General features: G+C 41.2%; 1 protein-coding gene across 1 annotated transcript; it reads left to right on the top strand.

The window, feature by feature from the left end:
- Positions 1-1,405: 1,405 nt before the first annotated feature.
- Positions 1,406-7,684, top strand: LOC139648595 (solute carrier family 41 member 2-like). Its single transcript, XM_071524767.1, has 10 exons — positions 1,406-1,798; positions 2,344-2,451; positions 3,700-3,771; positions 3,938-4,082; positions 5,440-5,586; positions 5,795-5,942; positions 6,576-6,655; positions 6,805-6,936; positions 7,053-7,201; positions 7,508-7,684. The coding sequence occupies exons 1-10, from the start codon at positions 1,406-1,408 to the stop codon at positions 7,682-7,684; spliced, it is 1,551 nt and encodes a 516-aa protein (XP_071380868.1).
- The last annotated feature ends 6,178 nt before the right edge of the window (positions 7,685-13,862 follow it).

Genomic DNA, 13,862 nt, shown 5'->3' with positions numbered 1-13,862 from the left:
GGAGAGAGAGAGAGAGAGAGAGAGAGAGAGAGAGAGAGAGAGAGAGAGAGAGAGAGAGAGAGAGAGAGAGAGAGAGAGAGAAACAGAGAGAGACTCGTGATTTACATTGATTGTTTCATATATTCATACCAATAAAGCTCATGATATTGAAATTTAAGAGTTCCTGACCACTGAAGCAACATGCTGGCTATAATACAGACACAGGACAACCCTCACTGGCCAAACCAATAAAATAGGCCCCTCATTTACAACGGACTGTCAAAGAGGTGTGTCTGTCTGTCCGCCTGTCCTCCTATCTCTTGTGCAGGCTATGTATCTGCCACTGTGTTTGAATATGCAAGCAACTAGGCATGAGAGAGGGAGTGAAAGACAGAGATAGATAAGTGGAGGGAGGTGAAGGGGGGGGAGAAAGTTAGGAGGAGAAAGTTAGAGGCCGGGAGGAAGAGTTATGGACAGGAGAGGACTGGGAGAATACATGTGGAGTATCTGTATCTTTTCCTCTTTTTCTCCTGTGGTTTCACATTAAAGGTAAGGTACTTTCATATTCTTCTCCTCTACCACTCTTTCCGTACTGTAGTCTTGATTTTACTCAGAATATGTACAATACAAGCAAATGAAAACAAAAGTGACACCAGTGTTGGTATATTATAGTTCTGCTTTATCAGGTGATTATCAATTGACTTAATGTGTCTATACATATAATATTGAGAACGACAGATTGTGTTGTCAACTTCTTCAGGCTGTGTAATTTGCAAATTCCAAAGTAACTGATTTTGCACAATAGTAACTCTCTCACAACCTTTCCAAACTGGTAACCTCAACTGTTAAGTATTTGCCCTTTTTTTTTTTTTTTTGAAATTTAAAATGAAGTGCATTGTCTCTGTCAAACAAAGTAGCCTCAGAGTTGCTTATGGGAACCGTAGGCATGCAGAATGATAATGCGAGCCATTTGTGCCATCAGATGACTGTGACACAACCTTGTCATGCTACAGCTACGTTTCAGCCTGCGCTGCAAACCTGGCTGTTCATGGGACTGAAATGTGTTTGGAAGGACAAACACAGATCTTTAGTCATCTATCACAGTTCCTGTATGTCTCTTACAAAATTGTATCACCACATGCTAAGGTTTTTTTTACTGTGCCACTGTCACAATGATTAGCAAATGTGATTTTATTGTCCATTTACCCATCCTTTATTGTTTTATTTCCACTTCTGTGCAGTTGGTGCTGTCTGTACCATTATTGTATCTCATGTAGTGCTCCTGGCCCACCTTGTGAATGCTCTGTTCACTTACAGAGTCCAAAGAAATCATTGTCGGTCTTACTAATTTTCTTTTAGCCCAGCTGTTTCAGTCTGTGTGACCAGTCTAGGTGCAGCAGCAGCAGCAGCAGGAGTGCAAAGCATCATGGGTGTCTCCGGGTCACGGGATCAACAAGTCGGCCTAAGTGACTCTTTGGGAAAAGGCAGCAGCCACCTGCACAGATCCAACCAGTCCACACCTCAACTCCCTGGAGGTCCACATATTGGTGAGATATTCCCTGATGGGAATATCTCACCATTAAACGCCAGTCTCACCTACGAGCTGCGTCCGTATACTGAGTCAGACCCTCTGCTCCCCAATGGACACTACAATGGGTCAAAGTTCAGTGGAACCACGGCAGCAAAGGACCCGGATGGCTGCGGCGCCCGGGACGCTCCCGCTGAGTCAGTCTGCTCCATGGTGCTGCAAATCCTGGTGCCCTTTCTGCTGGCTGGGCTTGGGACAGTCTCTGCTGGGATGCTGCTTGATGTGGTTCAGGTGAGAAGAGACAAAGAGGGAAAAGCAAGGGACGACACAGAAGTAGGGGGAAAAATGTAGGAATATATTTGATTTAGATCATCTCCCAGGGGATGTCTCCATTACCAGTCTTTTCTAGTGAATTAGATTATTACATGATCAGTTTTTGCCCAGAAGTGAAGGGTTAAAAAGAGGGGAACACTGAAACAATGTGCAGAGGGTTGAAAAAACAGACAGAGGGAGTAGGATGAAATGAAAAAATCAGGGGTCAAGAGACAAGGGAGTAAAGGACAGACGGAGAAAGGGAGAATGGATGTAAGAAAGGTTCGGAAATTCTGCTGTACCGAGTTCAGTTAAAGAGGAAAAGGGGGAAACGAGACAAGAATATAGTGATATTGGGAGAAAGGGGGGTGTAAGTAAGGGCAGAATACAATGAAAAAAAAGCAAATCTAGGTTTGAATTTCAAAACAGGTTTAGGCCTGTCAATCTTTAAGTTCTTAACTCAAAAAAATCTGATCATTTATTGTGTGTTTAAGTGTTTTGCCCTGTGTGTGTTTCCATGGCAGCACTGGGAAGTCTTCGAGGAGATCACAGAAATCTTCATTCTGGTTCCTGCTGTGTTAGGCCTGAAGGGGAACCTGGAAATGACCCTGGCCTCCAGACTGTCAACTGCTGTGAGTACACACACACACACACACACACACGCACACACACACACACACACACACACACACACACGCACACACACACACACACACATACACACACACACACACAGACACAACCACATGCAGACATGTATACATAATTATAGATTGATTTAATCGAATCAGAATCACCCTTACCATCATGTACAAGAAAACTGACTTCTTGTCAGTACTTGTTTACACAGTTACACAATCGTTAAAATGCCTCAAAACGTTAAAATGTAAAAGATGGACTCTGTCATTCTCATGGACACTTAAGTGAGATGTGCAAGAGAGTTTGAGTGAGAGTCTGAATAATGCAAATAAAATCAATACAATGGATCAGTTGGATAACTATGGCCTCATTCTCAGTATTATATTTTTTCCTTCTTGCATAATGGGTTTTGTGTCCTGGTGTGAAAATCCTCACCGGCCTGTGAAGGCCACAGCAGTGGCTCAACTTGCAGTAAAATATCTGAGTGTGTGTCTATTCCTGTAAAAAGATAATAGACATCTCTAATGTTAAAACCTTAGTTACTTACTTACTTTCTAAGTCAGTTTGATTTGCCCTTTCATGTCATGTTTTATTCTTTGCTCCAAGGTAGTGTGTGATTTTTTTTGTCAGTCTGTGATCATGTTTGTACTTGTTTGAACTGATTGTCAAATAATTTAAGCTGCTACAATTCCAATAATAGTCAGTAAAGGCTACTGTCAGCAATTTGTGTTGCATTGACTCACTTCATAGACTAGCATTACACACAACACCTAGTGCAAGTCACCACAAGTCACCATCTTCTTGTTTTTCATAGCCCAAAGTTAATGTATCAGGTTGTTTTTATTGAAGCAAATTGTAATGCAATAACAACAAAAACATGTGTAATGTTTTGCATAACAAAAACATCATTGGAATGAATTCTTGCTCTGAATGTAATTGACCATGATCTTTCAGGCGACTGCCACCTTCACACCTTCTCTCTTGGAATAACATCAAATGGATTGCTAAAATAAAGACTCTATTGTCACATGAATTAGCACTTTATTTACTGGATTTATTACCAGATATATATGAAAAGTATCGGTGGCACTACAAAGATTACTTTTTTTTTTTCAAAAAATCCAAGAAAACATGGGGCAACACTCAATTTAACTCAAAAAGGCAAGACTTCATCTCACACTCATACACATGACACCTGGCCTGTTTTTATGATATGGAAAATGTTTCTCTGATGTTGTCAGGTGAATGCCGGCAAAATGGAGTCTGCAAGAGAAAAGTGGAGTTTGATCACTGGGAACCTGGCTCTCAAGCAGGTAGACTGTGTCAAATTGTGACAAGAAAATCTATGATCAAGTTGAAGTGTGTTATGTGAACGGCTGCCTCTCACGAACCATCCCTGCATTATTAACTCTCTATACTACATTTTACTGTAATCTACCAAACATTATGGATATTTTCAATTCAACTGTCCATTTCCAGCTGCAGGCCACAGTGCTGGGCCTGCTGGCTGCGCTGATGGCAGCTGCATTAGGCTGCATGGTGGAAGGAGGGATGCTCTTTAATCACGCAGTGCTCCTGTGTTCCACCAGTGTTGCCACTGCCTTCATGGCCTCATTACTGCAAGGTAAGGACACAAACTGTCCTCACCTCCACCCCCTGTCCTTGACATTTACTTGAGTTCAAAAAGCACACACACACACACACACACACACCTACTCATCACCATTACAACTGTTCAAACCTTTTGACAGTCCACTTTTCTCCCTCCCACTTTCATCTCAATTAGTTGCATCCTTCTCACTGGCATGGACCTTGTGAACCCTCAGATGGCTTCATTGGCTGTAATACATTATACATTTACTGGAACTGATCCCCGCACTTCTGAGAAATCAACTATTCATTTCGCTCCAGTTCATTTCCACCCCCACCATCTCTGTATGAGGCCGCTCATTTATTCTTTTTCCATGAACCGTGCCCCCCTGTGGTCATTGTTTGGGATATTTTCTGAGCAAAGACTCCTATATACCTGGAAAATAATGGACATGACAGCCTTTCTTAAAACAATGTTGCTTTGGTCAACTGTTCTCCATGGTACAAATCATTTTGTTTCTGTTTCTGTCTGTGGGACCTTGGCACTGCTCTGAGGCAGCAACTGATTTAGGACATTCAAATCAATTAGGCACTGGGTTAATAATTTTTGGATGCAGTTTCTGCTGATCAACCCACAAAATCCCAGAACCTCTTTCTATTTGATATGACTAAGAGAGATACGCAAAACCAACAATATCTCAAGTCACCTGTAGCCATATGTCTTTGATTCTCCCATATCAGGGCTCCCTCCCAAAAGTCCAAAAATAACTCATCCCTTCCCCTGCTCCCTCCCTCCTGCTTTGCTCCTTGTCCTGAAATCCAGCGCTCATGCCTGCCTGTTGCCTCTTGTCTCAATAGCAGAGGAGAGCAGAAAAGCTTCTTAAAACATCAACATAATCCTCCTTTGGCAGACGATGCCCGAGTGTAGCTATCCTTCTCCAGGGAATAAATTACATGACCCAGCAGAAAACTGCATCCTGTGCTTCAGTGTGAGATGATTGTGCCAGTTGTGTGAGAAGACTGAATCATCAATGAGGACAAACTCTGCTTTTAGAATACTGACAAAAAGCAGAAACCGTCAAGATTCAATTACTTGAAAGTTGATGGCAATTATGTCTTAATACATACTGAAATAATATGTTATTTTACAGAGCATTTACTCTCATTTATGATGCTGTCCCAGTCCCTGTCTCTCATTTCCTCTCTTCCCTTTGTCTGCTACAAGCTACATCCTGGTAGAAGGCATGTAGTATAGTGTGAGAGGCCAGGGAAGAAGGGGCGAAATGTTTTGGGACACATCTCTCATGTCCCCAGAGAATGAACCCCTTCAGGACCAGTCCCATTTCACTTCATAGATCAAAAACTTTTACTTGGGCTTTTACCCTCTCTAGGTGTCATTATGGTTGGAGTGATCATTGGCTCCAAGAAGATGGGAATCAACCCCGACAATGTGGCCACGCCCATGGCGGCCAGCTTCGGGGACCTCATCACTCTCGCCTTCCTGGCCTGCTTCAGTCAGTGGTTCTACACATTCATAGGTAAAGAAGGACAGGCTTTGTCATTTTCACTTTCGGCCAACAGATGGCACTTGTGACCATTTTTGCAGCAAGGAAACAGCTTTGCATGAAGTTTTCAAAAAGATCAGACCCATTCATGAAGATCTGAGACTTGACTCATTGTTGTCTAGTTTCAGAGTGAGTCCTGGTTGAAAATGTATGTATTAATGATTGTCTTCTCTCTTTACAGAAGTGTATCCCTATGTGTTGTACTTGGTGGATCTGTTATTTTTGTCCCTGATCCCTCTTTGGGTGGCCATCTCCTCCAAACACCCAGCCAGCAGCATCCTCCTCCGCACAGGATGGGAACCAATCGTTACAGCAATGGTCATCAGCAGGTGCTCCACTCAGCTTCAGAAATGACTGTTCCTTAGGTCTTTGTGAAAGTATTCAGACTCCTTTACTTTTTGCACATTTTGTTGTGCTAGTAAGTTATCTCTGTATTGAGGATTTCTGTTCTGAGTCCTGGTTTAAAAGAAAAATAAATCCCTATTTCACTTTGCTGTAGTGAAATATGATTTTTTTCTGTCTAATTTTTAGACTTCTATCGTAAAATCTGGACTGGAAAAAACACTGAAACTGCATCTTCTCTATTTTGACTTTAGTGATCGGAAGGAGATGCTTTATATTTTCTTTTAAACCTCAAAAACTGGACTCTAACTCTCTCTAATGTCATCCATTAATGAACCATATTCACATACTGTGCTTGACTCCACCCTACACCTCCACTCTAAAATCCCATTAAATCCCATTAAGACCTAGTGAAGTGACACACAATACAGTTAGGATGTCAAGGATCCATTTTAAGGGTCTTGCCGTGTGGCATCAAACTCCTTTCAAAATCTTGTATTGCAGAAATAGACAAAAGATTATTTTTACTGAGTCTAGTCAAATGCTACATGGTGTTAGACAATGAATGCAGAATTTATGCAGCTCTTAAAAAACATGTTTTTGGTTGTCTTTCTTTTTAGTCTTGGAGGACTTATTCTTGACAAAACTATGTCAGATCCAAACTTGGCAGGAATCATAATTTATGCTCCGGTCATAAATGGTGAGTTGTCATCTTTGGAACAAGTCAGTGATTTCAGTCATATGAAAATGATGAATCACAGTTCACACCTAAATATAAGCAGGTTGGCCTCTCTCTTCTTGTAGTTTTAACACCCTCCCCCCTCCCCCATCTCTCTCTCCTAATCACAGGTATTGGAGGAAACCTTGTATCCATCCAGTCTAGTCGTATTGCCACCGATTTGCATTTGAACTGCTCACCGGGGGAGGTTCCTGAGGATCGTAAAAGCTGCTACAGCCCTTTCCGTACTTTCTGTGGCTCAGGTAAAGACAGAGTACAGTGGTTAGGACAGAGGCATTCCATTTATATGCAGATGTAGAGGAAGGAGCCTGTCGCTGTGTACTTTCCTGCCCCTGATGTTCAGCTTTTTTCACGGCAGGAGCAAACCATCGGTCTGCCCAGGTTCTGCTCCTGCTGGTCATCCCCGGTCAGCTCGTCTTCTTACTCACCATTCACCTGATGAAAGGAAGTCACACGTTGCCCTCTTCTCTCTTCACTGTCACCTTCTTGTCTGCTGCCCTGATTCAAGTAAGTCAGGCTTATGGTAATGTTTTTTCTCTGGAGTTTTCATCGCTGTTCCACAACTGCCATCTCTCTCTGTCTCTCTGTTTCTCTCGCTCTCTCTCCCTCCCTCTGTCTCTCTCTCTTTCTCTCTCCCACCCTCCCTCTGTCTCTCTCTCCCTCCCTCTGTCTCTCTCTCTGTTTCTCTCTCTCCCTCCCTCTGTCTCTCTCTCCCTCCCTCTGTCTCTGTCTCTCTCTCTCCCTCCCTCTGTCTCTCTCTCTCTCTCTCTCTCTCTCTCTCTCTGTCTCTCTCCCCCTCTCTCCCTCTCTCAGGTCTTTTCCCTGCTCTGTATAGCGGACTGGCTGGTCCACTGCCTGTGGCGGAGGGGTAAGGATCCTGACAGTTACGCTATCCCCTACCTCACCGCTCTGGGAGACCTGTTAGGGACGGCTCTCCTCTCTCTAGCCTTTCTCCTACTCTGGTGCATTGGGGAACCAGGCGGCACTTAGTTTCAATGCTTGAATATTATATTATACTGTAAAAAAATATATTGTCCAGCAAATTTGTCCAGCACTTGCCCTTGTTTTGAAGGTGAGGTGTTAAGGTTTGCCTGTTTTTATTCCTGTTTTTCTTTTTTTATACAGCATTTTGTCACTTTGATAAGAAGGTGCTACATATCCATATTATTATTATTATTACAGTTAAAATTGATTGTATTTGTTACAACGTAACTGATGTAAAAGAATACAAAAATGTTGTGGTGATGTGGTCTAAAATGATTAAATTAACAGTGATACAGCATATTAAACTACTTATTGTTCTGTTAGAGAAAATCGCTGTATATACTGTACATATATATATTGCTGTAGATGTTTACTAACATCTAATATTTTGATGACACTCAATGAAATAGGCTGTCTGCTCCATAAGTGACCTTTCTACTGACACTGTTTTAACTGCTCCAAAACCTTTTTGCTGACACAGTTGTAACTGTCCCTATATTAGTATTTTTTCTGCTAACAAGGTATATTCTAAAGGTCAGCAGTTCTTGGAAATCGGTCAGAACCAGACAGTGCATGATTCAAATAATCACTTCTCTATTTAGCTCATTTGCATCAACTTGTTTGTATCACTGTACAAAAAGAGAAATCACTCATGCTATGATGAACTGTATTGTCTCACACAATAAACGCTACTCAACAACAAGAAACTGTGACTCAGCCTGTCATTGATAACTATTGAGTGATTTCCTTGATCCAAACCTACAGCAGAATATTGTCTACAACATGAACCCTATCAGCAAAATGACCAAAAAGCCTACTGTCGTTTTTTCTTAGGCTATCTGAAAAAGTTGTGAGTTTGACTAACATGTCCATGAAAATGTTACATAAAAATATGTCATTGTTATATATTACAGGTATTCTTCTTGAACTTGTTTGAGAATTATTCCAGTTTTAATTTTGTCCTCAGACCTTTTACTTTTTGAGAAGTTTATGTTTTCCAGGCCAGGTCCCACTGAAAAGTAGATTCTTAATTCATTAATATAGCTAGGGAGAGGTAAAAGATCCATAGGCTTACCTACACTATCCTGAAAAAAAAGTTAGTAAGATAAACACCTCCAGAAACCCCCCCCTCATATGAGTAAAACTGTGGTTTAAGTTTCTGAAATAAAAGAGACTTGAGAAACAAGAAAGAGACTTTCCTTTCTGGTTTATTCGTACGTTACACATGCAAGCGGGCACAGACAACCTTCAACAAAGTTTCAGGCTGAATGAGCAACTTCCTCTTCTCTCAGTTGCCTTTTATACATCTCCACACCTATTATATCTTCAGAGAAACAAACAACTCTATTCATAAAACAAACAACTCTATTCATATGGAGAGTTCAAGACACGGTCAGACATGCAATAAAGCTAAATATGACATAAGTATGAAATATGGTCTATCGCAGGAATAGATCACAGAAAGACAGGATCAAGACAGAGCAAGGTTTGCTTGTTACATATGGGGTCATCTTGGGTCATTATTGTACATTTAATGAGTAATCAGATAAAAGACCCTTTGACTCAATTAAAGCCCCTTTGAACTGACTGGATCTAAGACAGGGTCAGGAAAGGGACAAGGTTTCTTGTTGTATTCCTCCATTATAATTATGCTTTTGCTGTGTTTTTCCATTACAAAAACGATCCATGGGATCATGTTAGGGGGTGTGGGAGAGAATAACATGACTTATACAATAAAGTACAATAATAATGAAAACAGTAAATTAAAAAAAGGGTAAAATATGAGAGTGAATAAAATTAAGATAAAAAATAAACATACGCTACACACTTCAATCTTAGACAGGGCATGAAATCAGTTTCCTCAGTTAGTCTTGGTGCCGGTTTCACAACATGTGACACAAACATGTTTAGGAGAGTGTTTCATCACTAGTTTACACATACAGCATGTAACAAACCACATAACTGGGCTACATACACCAAGCAATAGCCTCACAAAATGCCTGTCATTTGTCATTTGTCTCACTATAGCAGTGTTAATGTGTCTGTCTGTAGATGTGACAGTGAACTGGCCTTTACTACAGCCACTTTCCATTTTTGGTTTTCATCTATCACTGTCAGAGACTTCAGCCTTCCACCACAGTCAACAAGGCACTGGTTCACCTGTAGCAAGAGCTCAGTTTTAATCAAATAAGCATCATGCAGTAGATCAGGCTGTTTAGGAATAGTACATATGGATGCCGATGATAGCGTCAACCAATGAATCCCCTCAGGGGTGAGAGGACGAGGCCTGATCAATGAGCTGCAGCAGCAGATGGAGGGCAGTAAGTGTGTGTGTGGCGCTCTCAGACATCGATCACATGAGAACCATCTGAGAAGCATATAGGGTCTATCAGGATCATGTTACTTACAGCCGTAGTCCCTACCCTAAACAACTGTGGAAGAAAACTTAACATATGTACTAACAGCTGAACTCGGGTCACTTCAGGGAATGTAAGGCTTCATGATGTATGGTCACCTCACTGTAACCCTTGTGCCATAACTTACTATGCCAGAGGTTTTGTCCATGGAGACTCTAAGTTAAGACATAACATGTGTAACTTATACTCTTCTTTTGTGTACTATCTTGATGTCAGCACATTCTGTACGTCCTTGGAAGATACATAAAGAGGCAGAGTCTTGTACTGCTAGAATACACTTATGAAAGAACACCATTGTTTTCTTTGTTAGTCATCTAGCAATCATACTGACTGTCATGTACTTATTTTATGGAAGACGATCACCCCATAGGCATCCCATATGTAGAGCATAAAAGCTCTGTACACTCTTTTCTGAGAGAATTACTTCTTCCTTGCATATGCTCAAATATAGCTTTGTATCCGCTAGAGGAGACCTGTTCCAGCGGTTCATTTTCTACCACAATTCCAATGGTATCCAGTAGCCTAACATCCTACAGTGTGGTTAAGTCAAACTGTCCCTTTCTTCATATGAGTGATTCACACTAATTTCAAACATCTGCCCCATCTACCTCTCTCAGTCCCCAAGTGGTTTTAGCGTATTTACACAGACTTCTACAGAGATCTCACCGCAAATATGGCACTCCTTCAATAAGCCATTCTTCTGGGAGCGTTCTTTGCAAAAACAACGTAAACCAACTCTCGATCGACACAGAACTTCTATGTCTGGGTCCCCCCACCTCCTTCATCAAGTAGAAAGAGTTGAGTCCATGTCTTCCCAGCAGAGGACTCCAGCTCATGAAGAACCCTGCACAGTGGATCGATGCCCTAAAAGAAAAATGATAAGCCCTCCTCACGTGCCTTAAAACAGAGAACTAGGTGTCCTCTTGGCAGCGGTTCCTCATTGACGGTACGTCTCAAAAGGGTCAGTTTGCCTGTGTAGTGCTGGGCGGGCAGGAGCATGACAGTTAAGGGGTTGTGAAGGAAATCCTTCCACTTGTAAGAGAGTTGCTAAATCTCAGAAAATTTGTACTCTGTTCAGATGTGATGAATCAATCTTTATTCTTCATTCTAAGGGCATGTGTGGGTGTTGCAAGATAACCTTTCTCATCAGCACAGGATCTATAACAATGTCTCTTCTTTTGTTGGTTAGAGCTTCCTCTTTCCATCAGAAGTAAGCACACTATATTCTGCTGAGATAAGCACTTGTTGATCGCACCCCAGATGGGACAGACACACATTTCATCCAGAGGTCTTCCTCTCAGTATAGTTTTCCATTGTTCTAACACACAGATACATTTCACAGCATATAACAAGTTTAGTAATCACACGTCCCTATACTATCCATCCTTCATCATGACAGTAGGTCATAAAGCATGTTTACTTCTAAATGTTGCAATAATTTAAAATCCGTTTAGCTAAACCCCCCACTGGGTTTAGCTAAACAGTGAAAAGTGAAAACAGTGTCTGTCCTCCACTCAGACCAGGCTCAGCCAAGAGTGGTGTAGTGGAAATATACTGTGCCTATAGTTGAACATGTAATTAGTTTGACTTGCCTGAACATTTCCCTAAACAGCCTTCAGATTCATGAGAATAGCTGCAGTTGCAGGATGAACATGCCAGAATTAAGGGAGTTAGATATCCTGCCTGGTAAACTAAGTAATTAATGTGTCAAGAAGATGATATGCCTCACCTGCATCTAGTAGGCCATGGGAGAGAGGCCATGGGAGAGATGATATGCCTCACCTGCATCTAGTAGGTCATGGGAGAGAGGCCATGGGAGAGAAATCCTCTCCACCAGTATGTTTTAACTCTCGGCCCCCACCTCTGGAAAAGTAGGAGTATTCATCGGTGACAACACAAAGACAGATTCTACTGGTAGAAGAACCAGAATAGGAGGGATTATGCCAGAAGGTTGAATCAAACTGAAAACTGTATAAAAGTATTATGCTTTGACCATGAGTTCAGTTCTTCTGCAGAACCACTCAGGTCTTATTACTTTAATAAAGATCTTTAAAGGCTGATTCACGTGTCTGAGGACTCTACTTCTGTCACTCTGGGGAACAACAAATCTACGACAGTGGCACCGGCCCCAGAGACAGGACAAGACATATACATAGGTGTCATGTATGCATGAGTGCCACAATGCATACAGTGTGAAAACAGTAAGAAAATATTTTGGCCGGTTAGTCCGGTCACAGTCACATAATCAGTCACTTTGTCTGTTCGCTTCCACCAGCCGGGCAAAAAAAGTTAGTTATGTTCCAACCTGGTTGTCATGGTAATTTGGCAATCTGTCAGGTTACAGCACAAACTCTAACGCTATAAAACAAATTATAACAAACAGTTCCTCATTGCCATGATAAAAAGTATTCAGACGATCTGTTGAACTCTCTGCCAAAACTTCAAAGCAAGTATTGATCTAAGTTGGGGTGGCTGCTTTTTGAAAGTGACAAGAATCGATCTTCAAAGACCATGTATGGAGAGACCCATAAATCCTGAGGGTCTGAGTACCCTTCAGGCACTGTGGAGAAGGTGTTGAGGGATCAAAGACTTGTAGAGAAGGCCACAGTGCACCGCAGGCACCGTTAAGATTAACCTGGATAAAACGAGTTTAGATAAGATTAGAATGATCCCTGTGGGGAAATTGGAACAGGGTCTGGAGGGATTGAGGACTTCTAGGGAAGGCCACACAGTACTTTGTAGGTACAACTGTATAGGACATAATCCAAACTTTGGCTTGCACATACGACTACTTTACCTTTCACATGCATGTATTGTGAGATACTCTCATTCACTTTACAGAGAACCTCTCACATTCGCTAAACCACTCTCATATATGCTATTGAAATTGAAAATGTTCACACACACACACCAGTAAGACCTTTCACATTCACCACTGAAATATTCTCATAAACATGACTGAAATATAATATACTCATACATACTACTTAAAAATTCTCATATATACACTATTGAAATGCTCACACATACACCAGTGAGATAAACCTCTAACATACAATACTGAAATTTAACCTCTTATATACAATACTGAAATTTAACCTTTTATACACTACTGAAATGTAACCTCACACATATACTAGTGAAATTTAACCTCTTACATACACTACTGAAAACCACCTCACACTAGCCAAACACCTGAATTATCACCTACTTTTCAGAGAGTCTGGTGTTTCCCTTGTCAATGGGTTGTTCTCGCTCAGAGGAACAATCGAGCCAATCAGTGCCTTTGTGGGCGTGGCTAAAGTTTGAATTGTTCGTTTTTCATTGGCATTTCAGAAGAAGATTTGTTGAAATAAAAAATTTAAATTCAATTTCAGTAGTATATGTGTGAGGTGGTTTTCAGTGGTGTATGTAAGAAGTTAATTTTCAGTAGTGTGTGAGGTTAAATTTCAGTAGTATATGTAAGAGGTAAAATTTTATAATCTAACAAAGTCTGGGTTGATTTCAGATATTGTTTGTCTGTGTATTTACAATAGGAGCTGTGGAATTAGAAGGCCATTGTTACCTCCGCCAAGGAGGTTATGTTTTCGGTGCCGTTTGTTTGTTTGTTTGTCGGTTTGTTTGTCTGTTAGCAGGATTACGGAAAAACTACTGGCCCGATTTTCATGAAACTTCTTGGAAGGGTGTAGCATGGGTCAAGGAAGAACCCATTAAATTTTGGAGGGGATCGGGATCAGACTCACGAACAAGCAATAAATACACAAACC

This window comes from Centroberyx affinis, unplaced genomic scaffold (genome assembly GCF_046629955.1).
Source record: "Centroberyx affinis isolate AG114_WGS23_722 - 3 ecotype Tasmania unplaced genomic scaffold, CSIRO-AGI_Caff_v1 ptg001232l_1, whole genome shotgun sequence".
Lineage (NCBI taxonomy): Eukaryota > Metazoa > Chordata > Actinopteri > Beryciformes > Berycidae > Centroberyx > Centroberyx affinis.
The sequence above is the reverse complement of the archived record's forward strand: the minus strand, read 5'-3'. Positions and strand labels throughout refer to the sequence as shown.

Excerpts from the sequence above, each read along its gene's own strand:
- LOC139648595 (XM_071524767.1), top strand. The coding sequence starts at position 1,406 with ATGGGTGTCTCCGGGTCACGGGATCAACAAGTCGGCCTAAGTGACTCT. Across the intron at positions 1,799-2,343 it reads TGCTGCTTGATGTGGTTCAG|CACTGGGAAGTCTTCGAGGA; the intron begins GTGAGAAGAGAC and ends TTTCCATGGCAG. Across the intron at positions 4,083-5,439 it reads CATGGCCTCATTACTGCAAG|GTGTCATTATGGTTGGAGTG; the intron begins GTAAGGACACAA and ends TACCCTCTCTAG.